This window comes from Oreochromis aureus, linkage group 3, assembly GCF_013358895.1.
Source record: "Oreochromis aureus strain Israel breed Guangdong linkage group 3, ZZ_aureus, whole genome shotgun sequence".
Classification (NCBI taxonomy): domain Eukaryota; kingdom Metazoa; phylum Chordata; class Actinopteri; order Cichliformes; family Cichlidae; genus Oreochromis; species Oreochromis aureus.
The window spans coordinates 27,202,649-27,217,665 of NC_052944.1; the positions used below are offsets into that span (position 1 = coordinate 27,202,649).

At 39.8% G+C, this 15,017-nt stretch overlaps 1 protein-coding gene and 1 non-coding gene across 5 annotated transcripts in view; one reads left to right on the top strand and one right to left on the bottom strand.

Moving 5' to 3' along the window:
- The window catches only part of c3h20orf27 (chromosome 3 C20orf27 homolog), a 40,021-nt gene extending 29,603 nt beyond the window's left edge, over positions 1-10,418 (top strand). For all 4 annotated transcript variants that reach the window (XM_039609785.1, XM_039609786.1, XM_031726892.2 and 1 more), the window contains exons 4-6: positions 1,191-1,329; positions 4,296-4,421; positions 8,223-10,418. In XM_039609785.1, coding sequence (XP_039465719.1) covers positions 1,191-1,329; positions 4,296-4,421; positions 8,223-8,323 — 366 coding nt within the window. In that variant the 3' untranslated portion in view covers positions 8,324-10,418. The remainder of the gene's footprint in view (positions 1-1,190; positions 1,330-4,295; positions 4,422-8,222) is intronic.
- On the bottom strand, positions 6,722-6,792 carry trnag-gcc. The gene has a single exon. It is a non-coding gene; the product is annotated as a tRNA-Gly (tRNA).
- Positions 10,419-15,017: the final 4,599 nt, after the last annotated feature.

The window sequence follows — 15,017 nt, forward strand, 5'->3', positions numbered from 1 at the left end:
AGTCCAGATGAACAGAATCAACTGTTGGGTACCTGAGCAGCTGTCTAAATTATAAATACATTCTTCTTTTAATATAATAAAACCGAAGAATAAATATATGAATATATGAATATTTTGGCATCGCCCTGTTCTTGTTTAAAATTATATGTAATGAGTGACAAACCAAGTGATATGGTATGCTCATGCTGTAGTGACTTGCGTAAAAAAGAATGTTGTGTAATATTTTAACCTCTTTATGCTACAGTATAAAGCACCTTGAGATGACTGTTGTTGTGAACTAATGCTATATGTATACTGATGGTTGGGTTATTGTCTATTTTACACTGAATGAGACCTTCATTTGCAAAAATGAGTATTATGCTGTTTTACCTAAGATTTGAAATTAGCTAAACTTTGAAAGAGCATAAAGTCGTCATTGAAGTGTTTTTACTAAGATCATAAATCACTTTAGAAGAGAATAATTTTCCCATAGACTTTAGTTAGAAAAGTCTCCCCTGGCCACTGGAAGGATGCTATGTGCTTTGTTTATATGCAGTCTATAATTAGAACTTGGAAAAGCCTAAATTTCTCACATTTAAAAACATAAAATTATACTCTGTTTGCTTTTTTTTTTCAAAAGTACTGAAATTGTTAATCAAACAAATGTATTAAATTTCTTTTGTTGCAATTCTTGCACTTGCTAAATGTCCACCATCATCGGGTGCTAAAGTTGTTTGGGTGCTGGAGCTGACGGCCTCCATACTTGAGTAGAAGAATAAGAGCTGATGGCTTCACACACGCGGGATTAGTATCACTAAAATGATTTTGGAGTTGAGTGAAATTAATTTGGTTTTCTTTCCCCATCAGGCTACAATGAAAATCTGGCAGAGGTGATGGGATTACAATCACCGAAGCCACAGATAATCATTTCAATTAGAAGACTCTCTCAAGGAAAACTCAGCCCGGTAGTGGAGTGCTTATATGTATCCATGAAATAAATCATTTTTATGTACCCGTAATAGGCTTACACTATGAAATGTGAGCGCACGGCTTAACCACTTTCTCCTCTATATAGACCGTCTCTGCTCAGCTAACATTTCTCTCCCTTTGATGCGGCTGAATAAAGGAAGGAGAAAGAAAACAAAATGATTTGCCGTCATCTCTAAATCTGTGCTGGACTCCTGTTTAAAACCTCTTCTCCCTCTCTACAGGTCGGCTTCCTGAAGACACAGCGCCGGTATGAAATAGTGTTCACCCTGCCTGAGATCCCATCTCTGGGTAAAAATGTGTGTCCAGCGCCGCTACCCGGTCCACACCTCCGGATCACTGATATCACACCGGCACAAGAGGGTGAGGTCACGAGCGATGGAAAAACAAAAAACAGTTTTCCATTAAAATTGTGAAAAGAAGGTTCAGTTTTAATAATGTAAATTTGTAATTATGTTCAAATTATCATTGCCTGTCTGTGTTGCATCTTTTGACTGATGACTTTGAGCTAAACTAGGTCACTGCTTTGGGATTTGTCCATCATCGGCCCTCTGATACTCGATCAGTGTTATGTAACACATTAGCTTAATGATTACTGAAAAAGTCAAGAATGGGAAAATCGTTTTACATGTAGTGCAGTCTTTATTCAGATGTGTTTATTCTAGATTAGCTTTAGGTAATAAAACCAAATCAGTAGTAACAGATTAGTGAATATAGCATAAGGACTGCACAACAGGCTGGCCTAAAGCCTAATATGTTAGTATCAATGCTGTGGTTTTATACTCCTATTGCTTTTAAAACCATAACATCATCTTCTTTTTCTTTGTTTTGCTGATCCCTTTAGGAGTCGTATGACTATATTGTGCTATATAACTTTGTTAAGGTCTCACCATGGTGCTGCCCTGTTAGCCTGGAGGTTGCTATACAAAGCTTTGTAGCCTCTCCACAGCACATCGCACAAGGTTTACATGCTGTTGTCTGTTTTTGGAGGACTGCAGGCGAGTGTACCTCTGTAGCCTCTGCATTGGTTGAACTCCCATGATCCTTCTCTCTGAGAGCTAACAGAGACAAAAGCAGGAGCATAAATCCGGCTTTAGTCAGTGACCAGACTCTGTAATATTGTCAGTCTTACCAGCGTTTAACAAGCTGATGCTAAGAAGGAAAAACCATAATAACAACACACAGTAGCGTTACTAGAATGATCTGCATGAGGCTGCTATTGACGTTAGTTGTACCTTTATCATTATTCTAACTATAAAATGTATTGCACCAAAAGCAGAGGCTTGGCTTCAGAAGAAATGTTTGTAGATTAGATGAGTTATCATGCTTTCTGTAATTTGGGAGCAGAGCAGTTACTTCAGTCCCAATAATCTCAATTAAATGGAGGAAATGTCTTCCCCTAACAGCTTTGGCAACATGTATGTTGCCTGAGAGGTGAAATACAGGGGAAAACTCAATTAAATGCTTATCTAAAGCTGTGAGATAAGCTGGTACATTTTGATAGTTATTCTGTTAAACTAATCAGCTGCCATCCTTCAGCCCTCACTCTCAGTGACACGAAGCCCTGCTCTTTTCCAGTCAGTATATGTAAAACAAGCTACATTTGCACAGAGTTTACAGGCATTAGTTTCCTCTTTTAAACTGTGAGTCAGGCAGACCTTTTGTGGTATAAAGGTCATTGGTACTGTGTTTAAAATACATTTGGGTCATTTTATATCAGAATCTCATAAAAAAAAGTTCCCAACTGAACACATTAGACTATGATCATATTAGAAACCTGCTTTGACCCAGAAGGAATCACGGCTAGAAGATGACCTGATATCAAAATGTAGGGAAAAAATGAGACATTTCATATTCTATAACACATTTTCACTGACCGACTATCTCAGCTATCTCCAGTGAATGATCACAAAACAGGTAAACCATCCAGGGCACCAATGCTGAGGTTTTATACGCTCTGTCGTCATAGACATTTTATTGCTATTGACACCATGCTTTCTTCTTCTTCTTCTTCTTCTTCTTCTTCTTCTTCTTCTTCTCCTGCCTGATTCCTTTTATTGAATTGCCACAGTGGATCATCTTCCTCCACCTCACCTTGTCAACACCAACCCTCTGCATGTCCTTCACTACATCCAGGAACCTCATCTGTTGTCTTGCTGCCTGCTCCATCTTCAACACCCTTTGTCCGATATATCCTCTGTCTCTGCTCTGCACATGTGCGAACCATCTCAGTCTTGTCTCTCTAACTTTGCCACCAAACTGCCTGAGCCGTCCCTCTGATGTACTCATTTCTAATCTTGTCCATTCTTGTCACTCCCAATGAAAATCTTGGCATCTGCTTCCTGCCACCTCCACCTCGGCTAATTTTGATGTGCAAAATGATCCACTGTGCAATTCCAACTGGAAAACGACTGATTGGCAACAGCATTAAAAACAGATTATAATTCATGGTAACTCAACATTATTGACACGGTGTGTTGACAGAGAACATAACAAAAGGCAGAAACATCCAAAAAAGGGCTTTGACTGTCCTTCAAGAACCCTCGAGAACTATTCCAACTTAAAGACATTACAAGAAAGCTGCCTCAGAGCGTTCAGACTGTGTTGAAGGATAATGGCAGTCATATTTTTCGAAAGCATAGCTAAGCTAAAAAGTAAGTAAGTCGGCAGCACAGTCACAGGCTGCAGAGTTCCAGATGGCTGAGGATTACAGCAGCAGACAGTTCAGCTCATGTCAGCACAGAGATCCTTCTTTGAAAAAAAATCATAGGAACAGATCTGACTTTCAGACGCTTTCCTGTGTTTCTCTGTGTTCCTGCCGGCCATCATGCCGCAATAGCCGGTAAACCCCAAACATCTGCCACCTGTGTGGGCTAAAAAAAGATAGTTTTTAACTGCTAGCCTGAACGTGAGCTTCCCCTCGCCAGTAAAACAGCTGAAATGGGTCAGAGGTTTCTGGGAGTCATGCCGACTGCATGCCTGTAATTGAAGCAGGTTACTGACCTTTACTTTCAGTTAACCGTCACACCCTTTATATTACTCTCAGCCTTTCTGATGATGTTAACAGGTGTGCTACTATGTTTGTCTCGTGTGTGTTTGTGTCGGTGTGTGTGTATTCATGATTGTTTGCTTATCAGTCAGCTGTGTTTGTTTTTTTTTTCCATCCCGTTGACATTTTGTCCTGGATTGTCTGACACTCGAATTATCCTTATGAAAAACGCAGAGAAGATAAAGGAGAGATGTGCGTGTGTTAGTAAACCGTGCCAGTAAAGAGGAAACTTACTCTCTTCTCTGTCTTTGTTGCTATTTTGTCCTGCATGTCTCTCCAGGAGGTCTGAAGATAACGTGCGAGTACATAACCCAGCACGAGGGAGTTCTGTGTGAGGAGGTGATGCTGCTGAGCGAGACCAACGACGACGTCTGCGTCAAAGTTAAAGTTCACGCCAGAGTCATGGGTAAGGTTGTGTTTAACAACATATATGTGATAACAATATAATCTTGTCTGCTTCTTCTGTATAAACACCTACAAATACACCACATTGTATCCTATAAAAGACCTTTTTCTTTTTTTATAGCTGAGGCGTTGTGTAGTTGATTAATTTTGCAGTCATTACCATACGACTACCTATGCCCGTGAGACTTTCTATTACAAAACCATTAATCATTTGGGAACTTATTAAACTGAAATGGCTGGAAGGCTTCCATAGATTAGTTGCTAAGGCTCATAAAACCTCGAAGGAAGGCCAAAAACGATTTACCTCATTAAGTGTGGAGGACAAACTGACCAGGAGCCTTTTGGTTTAGTTTTATCACTTAGTTTGATTAATAAAATTTCATAAACTTGTGGAAAGAAATCATAAATTTTCCACAGGTTTTCTAAAATCTAAAGTGTTTTTTTTGTTCCTCTATGTCTTCTTACATGAGGTAAAATACATAAATACCTGATTAACTTATTGATTAATGATTTATTTGATAATTAATATATAATTGGTAGTTCTCCCAGACTGTTAAATGACCTGTAAAGTTAAATGATCAAACTACATAATATCAGAATTTGCCCTCACTGACCGCTTCATTAGGTACACCTGGTTCAAGGACGCATTAATGAAAGCGTCTAATCAGCGAGTCACATTGCAACAGCTCGATGCATTTATTCATGTCGACATGACCTTTGGGATGAGGTGGAACAGGAGATTCACATCATGGATGTGCGGCAGCTGTGTGATGCTGTCATGTCAACATGGACCAAAATCTTGGAGGAATGTTTCCAGAACTTTGTTGAATCATGAAGAATTAAAGCAATGCTGAAGGTAAAAAGAGGGCCAACGCAGTACTATTAAGGTGTTCCTAATAAAGTGTCCTGTGAGTGTATTTTCATTATATTTTACTTTTTAATTTATAAATGATCAGTCTTATTTCTTCTTTGGTTTTAAAGGGAGAACTAACCGATCGCTTGTTTCTGGTGTGCTGCTGCCATCTGCTGGTTACTTTGAATTTTTTGGTCTGAATAACTTTTAAAAACAACAACCAAAGTAAGTCACTAAAAAAGAAGGGCTAAATTTGTTTTGTGGACAAATTTTTTTAAATAATAAAAACAAAAACTTTCAGAAATACTAACCAAAAAATTATTTTAAAAAGTCCCCTTTTCCGTGATGCAGTGATACGACAGAAACAATATGGCTCTTGTAATCCATAAATCTTTTGTTCTGCTCTGTCCTGCTGTGCGGAGGCTGTAATAATAAATTTGCATCCTCCTCTTCAATCCATGTCAGTGAGACTGAATTAGTCTGTGGCGTTCGTCTCAGCAGATGGAGAATTAGTTAAAGGGGGGGTGGGCAGTGTGTGTTTTTCCATCTGTGTCTGTGTAAATATAGCAGAACGTGGTGTGTGTGTGTGTGTGTGTGTGTGTGTGTGTGTGTGTGTGGTACTTGCGTAGTTGAGGATGAAAGATGGCCGTGTTGTTTAGTGTTTATTTTTATCCTCATAATGTGGCCTGAACATCTGTCCAGATGTTTGTGTGTAACTGAGGCCTGGATGAAAACCAGATCAATGGATTAAACTCTACGTCAGCTGTACCGCTGCCATCAGATCAGTGATGGAGTATAATACAACTCAGCTGCAGGCTGAGCCTTTAGTCTTGTATAAATACACTTGGTTGTTATCTGATGTATAGTTAATTATTATATATCCAGTGAGCCTGATAGGAAGCGTCCTAATGGTAGTTTTTAGTTAGTTATTAAAATGTAAAAAGTGATTTTATCTTGTAGGGAAACTGTAATAGATTTTCCCAATATTTTAATGTAATATGATGAAAGCTTGAACTGCTAGTTATTTTTATGTTCATCTATTCTTAAGGTGGTCATTTGTTGCAGCCCATATAAGTTATTTCTTAATACCTTAAATAAACGGTGTATCCAGAACAGTAAAAAGAATCACCTGATTTCAAAGTGCTGTAAGTCTTTAGCCACTCACCGGTGACGATCAAAACATGTACTGTTAGAAAGAGCAGATTAGTGAGTTTCACATGTTGCCAGTAGGTAAGATAACAACAGCAGTGGCTGCAGACAAGCTCGCAAACGTGTGGGAGTAGTTTGATTATTTCACGGACATATATCGTGTGTCCAGAGGGGAGGGGCATGTGTTACTTGTGAAGATTTTAACCTTTGTAACTGTACATTCAGCTGTGTATTTTAAAGTTTACGACAGACTTCTGCCAGTATTAGGGCTGAAGGGAAAAAAAAAAAACTAAAGGAATTGCATTGGCCGGGAATCGAACCCGGGCCTCCCGCGTGGCAGGCGAGAATTCTACCACTGAACCACCAATGCTTTGTTGCATGTGTTTCCTGCGCTCACAAAGAAAAGCATGCGGCTGCTGCTGCTGCAGCAGGGTGGGGGAGGGACTGTGGAGGAGTAGAGTAGATGCCTCAGAGGAGAAGGAGGAGGGGGGTGAAGGAGGGGACTGCCTCTCTTAAAGGAGCCGCTCGGTCTGTTTCTCTCACACCGTGTGCACATCGGGGGTTATATACATGCAGTTTGAGACCGATGCCTGAGCCTTTTAAAGCCAAGTGCTCACAGATCATGTTTCCACTTCCAAATACTCAACAGCAAGACTTAAAGAAAGGGAAATAGGTCACTCTCGTTTTTGTCTCTGTTTGCTCATAAACTGTGATGTTGTAAAACGCTGTTCATAATGTGCAAAGGTGTGGCTGGAATAGGCCGACGATGTTTTATTGTTATTGCACCAGAACACGCCATGAAAGGTTATTGTCAGATAGTAATGTAGCTCCAAAGAACTGACTCCTGTCAGACATTTCCAGTGCCCGACTTTCAGTGGCTGTGTCTAGCTGAAGGGTTTCAGATTGATTTAGTTCATGGACCACATTCGATTCAGTTCTGTTTTATTTAAACAGCACCAATTCACAGTGACAGTCACTTCAAGGCGCTTTATATTTTAAGGTACACACACTACAGTATTAGAGAGGAAACCCCGGGAATCAGACAGTCCTGTATGAGGGAGCACTTGGCAATAGTAGGAAGGGAGCACTCCCTTTAAACAGGAAGAGATGTCAGAAAGAAAAAGTTATAGATATCCAGTGTTTCTTTAATTTGAGCAAGAAACAAAATTTGTTCCCGTGAGTGGTTTTACTTCTAGGTCATTCAGGCTTCGTGCTGGGACAGCCACTCTCATAACGCCATCCGTTCTGAACTACTTACAGCACAAGGCTTCCTGGTACTAGAACGTCCAGAAATTAGGACCCGTTCTCTGCAGATTTTACACTCTGCAGCCATCTAGTGGCCGGATATCGACTCTCATGGTCAATCACAAAGAGCCGCCTCCATGTCTAAAAGCCTTAAAGTTAATATTTGCAATTTGTAGCTTTTATGTGCAGACCAGTTTCATGTCTGAACACTGGGCCATACAGTACTACATGATCAGGTCTTTTTACTTTTTTCAAATGTAAATTTCCCACATAACTATTGAGTTATCACATTTAGGTTTGTACATTAAGCTACAAGAGTCTTGAATATGTGCAGGATCAGAATCCGTATTTATTTTATTTTAAATTAACATATAGATTATTTAGTTTCATTAAATGCCTCTTACAGTAAATTCAGGCTAGTGAAGCAGGTCATTTCCCAGCGTGCCCTTAGTGATCAACTGCCTTGATTAATCTCTCATTACAGTTTGTATGGTAATGTAAGAATCGCTCTTATTAGAGTAACGATTTCCTTTTGTCTCTCTGCCTCTTGTCCAGATCGTCACCATGGTACCCCCATGCTGCTGGAAGGCGTTCGCTGCATCGGTCCGGAGCTCGAGTACGACTCTGAGCAGAGTGACTGGCAGGGATTTGACTAAATGTCAGCCTTCTGTTCCCAGTTGTTGCACACATCCACAAACGCCTACAGAAGTTCACACACCTGCCATCTTCACAGATAGAAAAAGAAACAGAAACCTCCCGAGCTGACCGTCAACACACACACATACACACACACACACACTATTAGTGCCATGGGCTGTGCAGCTTTTCCACCTCTCGTGTGATTCATCCCAGCCTCACTGCTCACTGGACCTCAGAAATGGTTTTCATCCTGAGACGTGAAAAACATTCCTCAGCTGTGACCTTCACTCTGAAGGAACATTTAATTAAGTCCTCCTGCTTTTCTGTCTTCAACTGTTGTGCTTTCCCTGTTCATCCTTTAGAGGGCAGCGTCTGCCTGTAAATCAGCACAGCCTCACAACTACTTGTGCTTCAGTTTTAGTCTTTTTCTGATGTGCAACCTGGATTCTTAGAGTTAGGAGTAAACAAGGGCTCATTTACGACTTAAAAAGCTTGACCATAAATTAAGGCTCTAATCTGCACAATTCAGGGAGGACGAGAGCAACTTAGGAACATTGTTTAACATGCAATACCTCTGTGTGACTATCGGGGGTGCTAAAGACCTCTGCATGCGTTACTGCTCCAATCTGAAGGCTATCTTTTACCAGCTGTGCTGCAGTGTTCTCTATTTAAAGGAAGACCTAAATATAAAATGTGTCTGCATCTTCGGTGTTCATGTTAAACCTGTCTCAGCAGGCATACCTAACATTTCTGTTGTATTTAAACCAACCTGCCCCAACATTTCACTTTCCCCAGTCTGCCTTTCAAAATAAAACATATAGGCTTGTTTCAGTAGGTGAGGAATGAATTTACAGCTGCCACACTGGAGGGAGGGGAAAGTGATGCTCTCCTGCTACCTGGCACTGATCTGCTGACATATGTCAGGATTTTCTAAGCTGGTTTTCACTCTGTGTGATAGGTGTGTGTACTTTAAAAGCTCCTTCTCGTTCTTTAAGAGGAGCTGACATCAAAATCTGACGTTTACCTCTCGTGTTTTAAGTCTCGTCTTTTTTTTTCTTCTTCTTGTTTTTGTTGTTTATGCTGAGCTACAGATTTTGTAGACTCGCCAGTTTTCCCCAAATTAAAAACAAATGTGCAACCAAAACAAGATCGAATCAAATATTCGGTGTACGTGTGCATAGCCTGTAGTCGTTTTAAGGGTGTTAAACTGGGGTGTAAAAATTGGCTGAGGAATTTGTTTAAATATTGTTGTTATATTATTATCAAATAATCATTTTTAAAACATTTTCATTATTTTATCCCAAACTCTTCCCTGGACCAACATCTCCTGCCCATGTGTAGACTTAACAGTTTACCCATTTATCAGCAGTGCTTTAACACACACTGACCACCATCCTTTGGTATTTAAGTCTCTGAGGGGCTTTTTCCTTTCAGCCATTCAAGCTCCAATCTCTTGCTTTAATTCATGAAGCCTTTAGAAAAGTGCCTTTCATCGCCACATCCCGTTTGTCTCTTAACTCCCCGTTGTTCATCCGTCTGCATCCTGTCACCCGAGCAGTTTTCAGGTTTAGCCAGTGTTAGTCCGAGCCACCCAGGACTCAAACATGTCTGGGGTCATGAAACGGAAGCACCTAAACTTTGGAAGTTTGCAGATTTCAAACCACCACCTTTCTGTCCCAGCGCCGTCCTCACAGTGCAGCTGCAGATCAGAGGGAGCTCTGCTAACTTACATTTGTGCTTAAAGATCAAGTGCCATGATCCGGCTGCACTGCCGTCTCTTTATAATCTCTGAAAGAAGTCCTAACATCTCCTTCCTGCTGGTTCATGTTTTTGTTGTTACTCGTTCTGTTGTTGGTTGCATTCAGCCTTAAAGAATTCAATTTAGCGTGTAATTTTTTTTTCTTCTTATTAGACCATGCGCTGTGGGTATAGTAAAGATTGGATAGATTATTTTGATGTTTGTTTGTGCACGATAGGTCAGAGATCCATCTTAGTGTAAAGCTGAAGTGCTCGATAGGTTTCAGGAATGTAGCAGTTTATTTGTTGCTCCCGGTATGTTTGATTTGTATTTTTAATGTTGAAAATGAATAAAAAAAAAATGTATATGTTTGAGTCTGGCTGCTCTTTGTGTCCTCTGTCAGTGCATTTCAAGGACGCTTGGTGGCAGTCTCCACTGTCACTGCACAAACAGATATCCTGCAGAAAGTCTATTCAGTCTTTTACACAAAGTATTTCTTTATTTGACTTCAGTGGATAGAAAAAAAAGGTTTTTACCCTCTAAAATAAAATTTGGATGAATTTTGAAGTCTTCACATGATTTAGGGTTACTTTATGTTCTCGACATTACAGGATCTTTGTGGAGAAAAGTTTCGCATGAGACTGAACACAAAATGTACTTGTAACCAGTTCTGGGAAGCTTTACAAGAATTCAGTTCATGTTTCTGTCCAAATACAAACCTCATGACATCCTCCTCTTAGTCAGATTTAGTGATTTACTGTAAATGTCCTAAACAGTAGGCTACACTCCTTTTCTTTTTCTTGGATCATGATCTAGAATTATAATAATACTTTTGTCTGTTCAATTATAATTTTAATTGAATACATGGAATTACAAAGGTTGAAGAAAAAGTCTCGTCCACCTCATGTTTTCATGTATGTCTGTCAGGACTTTATAAACAATCAGAATCAGAGAAACTTTATTAATCCTAGAGCAGCATGCATCCATGCAACAGACAACACAGCAATCCTATTAAATGAAGTGTAGAAGTAGAAACATAAATAGATAAGTAATATAAATATATATATTTTTAGAGAGAGACTTTATCTCAACATCTACAGGCAGTCTGTGCACACACAACAACAACAAAAGTTCTCATCGTGTTCGGGTTTAGTTGTTTAACAACCTGCAGGCCTGCGTCGAAATTATAACCGGGACGGTGTGCCATTTCTCCCGATTCTTGAGTTTACGCTCCGCTTTAAAACTTCCACACTGGAATTTCTCCTATAAATAAATAAAAAAATAAAAATAAAAAAAAGCGGACGCAGCACCGTGAGAAAGCAGGAGAGGATTTTGTGGATCCTCTCCTTTATTCCTCTCCGGCTCGTTTCCAAACATTATATAACCAATCTTAAATAACCGCCGCTCTTGCAACTGCGTAATGTCGCAGTTTCAAAGGTCGCAACCCTCCCACAAACGTCCACACAACACCAAACTGACGCATTTCTAATTTGTTTACGTTTGACCTTCAGTTTTTTCCTTCTCGTCAGTTGTTGGGCGGCTTTGAGGACAAAAACAAAGAAAAAAAAGTTTGAAGAAAGTCCGCAGTGTTCAGATCACAGCGGTCTCTGCGCTCCTGGGACGCTCTGTGTCCTGAACTAAACCCGGGTTCTCCAGCCCCGATGCTGCCGCATCAAACTAAAAATCATTAAAAAAAAAAAAAAAAAAAAAAGGACAAACAACCTTTTGACCTAAGACTGAGATCACAGCTCGCTTTTAACTTTTTCTTTCTCTGAAAAAAAAGGAGTCTGGGGAAAAAAATGAGGATCTGCATTTAAACTAATAACCTTGTGATTTTCTACTGCCCTGTTTTCTTTGTCATTTCAGACTCCTCCTGTTGTTAAAGTGAACTCATGTCTTTGAATAATGACCTGCACAAAAGCAGGAGTCAGTAGCTCTTTAAATACTCGGTGATGAGTCAGAAGCACAACTAACATAACTTTAGTTGTTTTCATATAGTTGGAGTGGTCACGTTTGGACCAGTGTAAGCAGCAGCGGTGTTTGGATCCCGTGGAGGAAACACAAGAGCAACGTGTAGAAACTGAGTCGTTACAAAGGACACCAGACAAGCGCTCTGAATTATCACATTTACAACCTTCTGTGTGTTTCTAATAAATGCTGTAAAACTCTAATAATAATAATTTAATTTCATTATTAGTTAAACTCATTTAATTTCAAGTGAAATTCTAATTTAAAACATTACCACAACGATAGTGTAGTTTGTGTAACTTTGAAGTGTGGCTTTATACTCAAAAGTTTTCCTTCCGTTTAAAAAAATATTGAAGTTTTTTTTTCTTTCTTTTCTTTTTTGTTGTTGCAGATTTTAAACAAAGGAAACTGAATCTAAAATCAAACTCTGTGTATTTCTCATGCTTATTATTATATTCAGTAGTCCACGGGCAAAAAAATAAATAAAATAAGAAGATTTTATAGCTGTAAGCCCGCATTTCAATACCAACACGAACTCATATTTATAAAAAAGTACATTTCGTTCAAACAGTTTGACCTTAGATCCACACAGAAGGCTGCTTTGTCTACAGAGCGTCACTCCACAGGTTTTATTTGGCGGATCTTTTCCTCCCGGGACTGAACCGGGGATTTTTTGTGTAAACCACTACACTGTGGGCCACTTGTTAAAGTTAGTTTCCTCCACTTTGTACGTAAAAACTCTGTAGAGGAACCTTCGACGGGCCTGAGCTCGTCTGCGTCCGTTTTAACGAGCAGCAGCGTTCACGCACACTGCACGCGCACATTTACCTAACAAACAGGAACTCCGTGGAGGCTCGTGTGTGAATCTAACGCCCTTTGTTTTTTTTTTTTTGTTTTTTTTTTTGTTTTTTTTTGTTTTTTGTTTGTTTTAAAAGAGTTTCTAAGAGGCTCGTGCAGCCTTTTATGTCCTCGTTTGAAATCCTCCAGTGTGTGACTTTTCCCCTTTAAACTGTGATAAAAGCTTCACTCGTTTTTTATATTCACATAGCTGTTTGGCATGGCTCAGAGGCAACACTCAGGTTTGCTCATTAAATGAAGTTAAAGTGAAAACTCTAACAATTCTAATAAAAATCGCAGTTACATGGATTCTTACACGTGGACAGATTTGCGCAGAGCTTGTGTGAGATGTGTGAACTCTGCGTGGCCCGGTGCCCTCCCCCTGACCTCCGGGATTACAGTAATCTCTGTTGATTGATCTGATTGATCAGATTCTTCTCCACGAGGCCGCAATCCGGGCCCCACACGGGGCGGTGGTGGTGGGGACGCAGATGAGGCAGTCGGTGAATGGTGCAAATAAAGCGTTTTTTTCTTTTGGCCTTTGGGCACGAGCTTTTCCAAACAGTGCGCAGGTCTGGGTGGCTGTAAACACCGGTATCATGTGACGCAGAATATGCGCTTTGATTTAATGTAAGTGAGATTTCAGGTGATTAAATTTAGATCTCACTATGATGATACTAAAAAACAAAAGTGGGAGAATTTTGTTGTTGTTGTTTTTTTCAGGCTAAACCTGAACTCAGATCAGCACAGCGTGAAGAAAAAAACTTTCTAAAAAAAGATTAATGTTATTATTGTACTTTATACATCCAATGCGATAGCGACATTTAATGAATAGTGATGAGCGCAGACTATAAAATGAAGCGCAAAAAGAAAGTTCAAGAAAGTCAGTATGTTGCAAACAAAAAAAAAAAATCCATCTTAACTGAAATTACGAATGAGGGCACTTGGAATAAAAACATTACACTGAACCACTTACTTCGGTATTAAACGCATGTAAATTGATGCTGTATTAACATATATGAAGCATTCAAATGTACACGAGCATTTCAGTGCTTCCCCATATCTCCACCTTAAATGCTTCATATCAGAAGCATTTAAGGTGAAACAAAACACTGTATCTCATGTTTGTTTTGGGGCCTCATTTGAAGAGGACCGGTCTGTTTATTATTGCAAAAATTCAGTCATGTCTTTTAATTTCATGCAACCATTGTTTGTGCACATTCACTGTTTATTAACAACACAGGCTTGTCCCCGTCTGGATCTCTCCATCATGCATGCATCCGTCCATCTATCGCTCTCTAAAAAGTCTAAACAAGCAGGTGTGGCCTGAATGGAAGTACTGGGGTATAATTAAGCATCAAATGTAGCAGCCCAAAAAATAAATAAAATAAAAAAATACTCTGTACTTGTTAAAATATTAGAAACATGGAAATCTTTCCTAAAACACCCAAAGAAATCAAGCTATGAGGAGTCTTCAGAAAATTGAATATGGAGGGAAAAATCTGTTTTTTGGAGGGTTTTAGTGGCGCACCAGTAAAAACAGAGAGGGCAAAAACATTGGAGACAACGAGGAAGAAGATGTGTGTGTGTGTGTGTGTGTGTGTGTGTGTGTGTGTGTGTGTCGCTGTGCAGCAGCAGCAGCAGCAGCAATCAGTCCCCTCTTGTCTCTCCGCTGAGTGCAGCGTCTGATTGACAGTTTCTATTCATACTCTGTGAGATTAGGCCAGCTGAAAGGAGTAACGACCCATTGCTGTGTGCAGTAATTACGGCTTCGGATAAGAAAAATAAGAAAAAACACACACGGCAAAACTATAATTATATAATCCCGTTCAAAATGCCCCCCTTTTTTCCGCGCTGTTTTCAGACACGTTTCACCTGTAAAGAGGAAATTCCACCCAGTGTTTCAGTTGCGCCCGCGACTGAAATTATCTCACAATCACAACAAACTACAGGCTGCACCATCAACATCAAGCTGGCAGAAGAAAATAGACCGGTGCCGGATAAAGATGGCTCCGCGCATATACAGTGAATGACTGGCAATGAGCCGCTTTATCTCCAATGGAAAACAAATTGTAACCTCACTTTGCGCTCCTTCATCTCAGTGCTTGTGACAGATTTGTGTGTTAACAGCGTGCAGTGTGCTTACCATCCATATCATAAACAAAAGA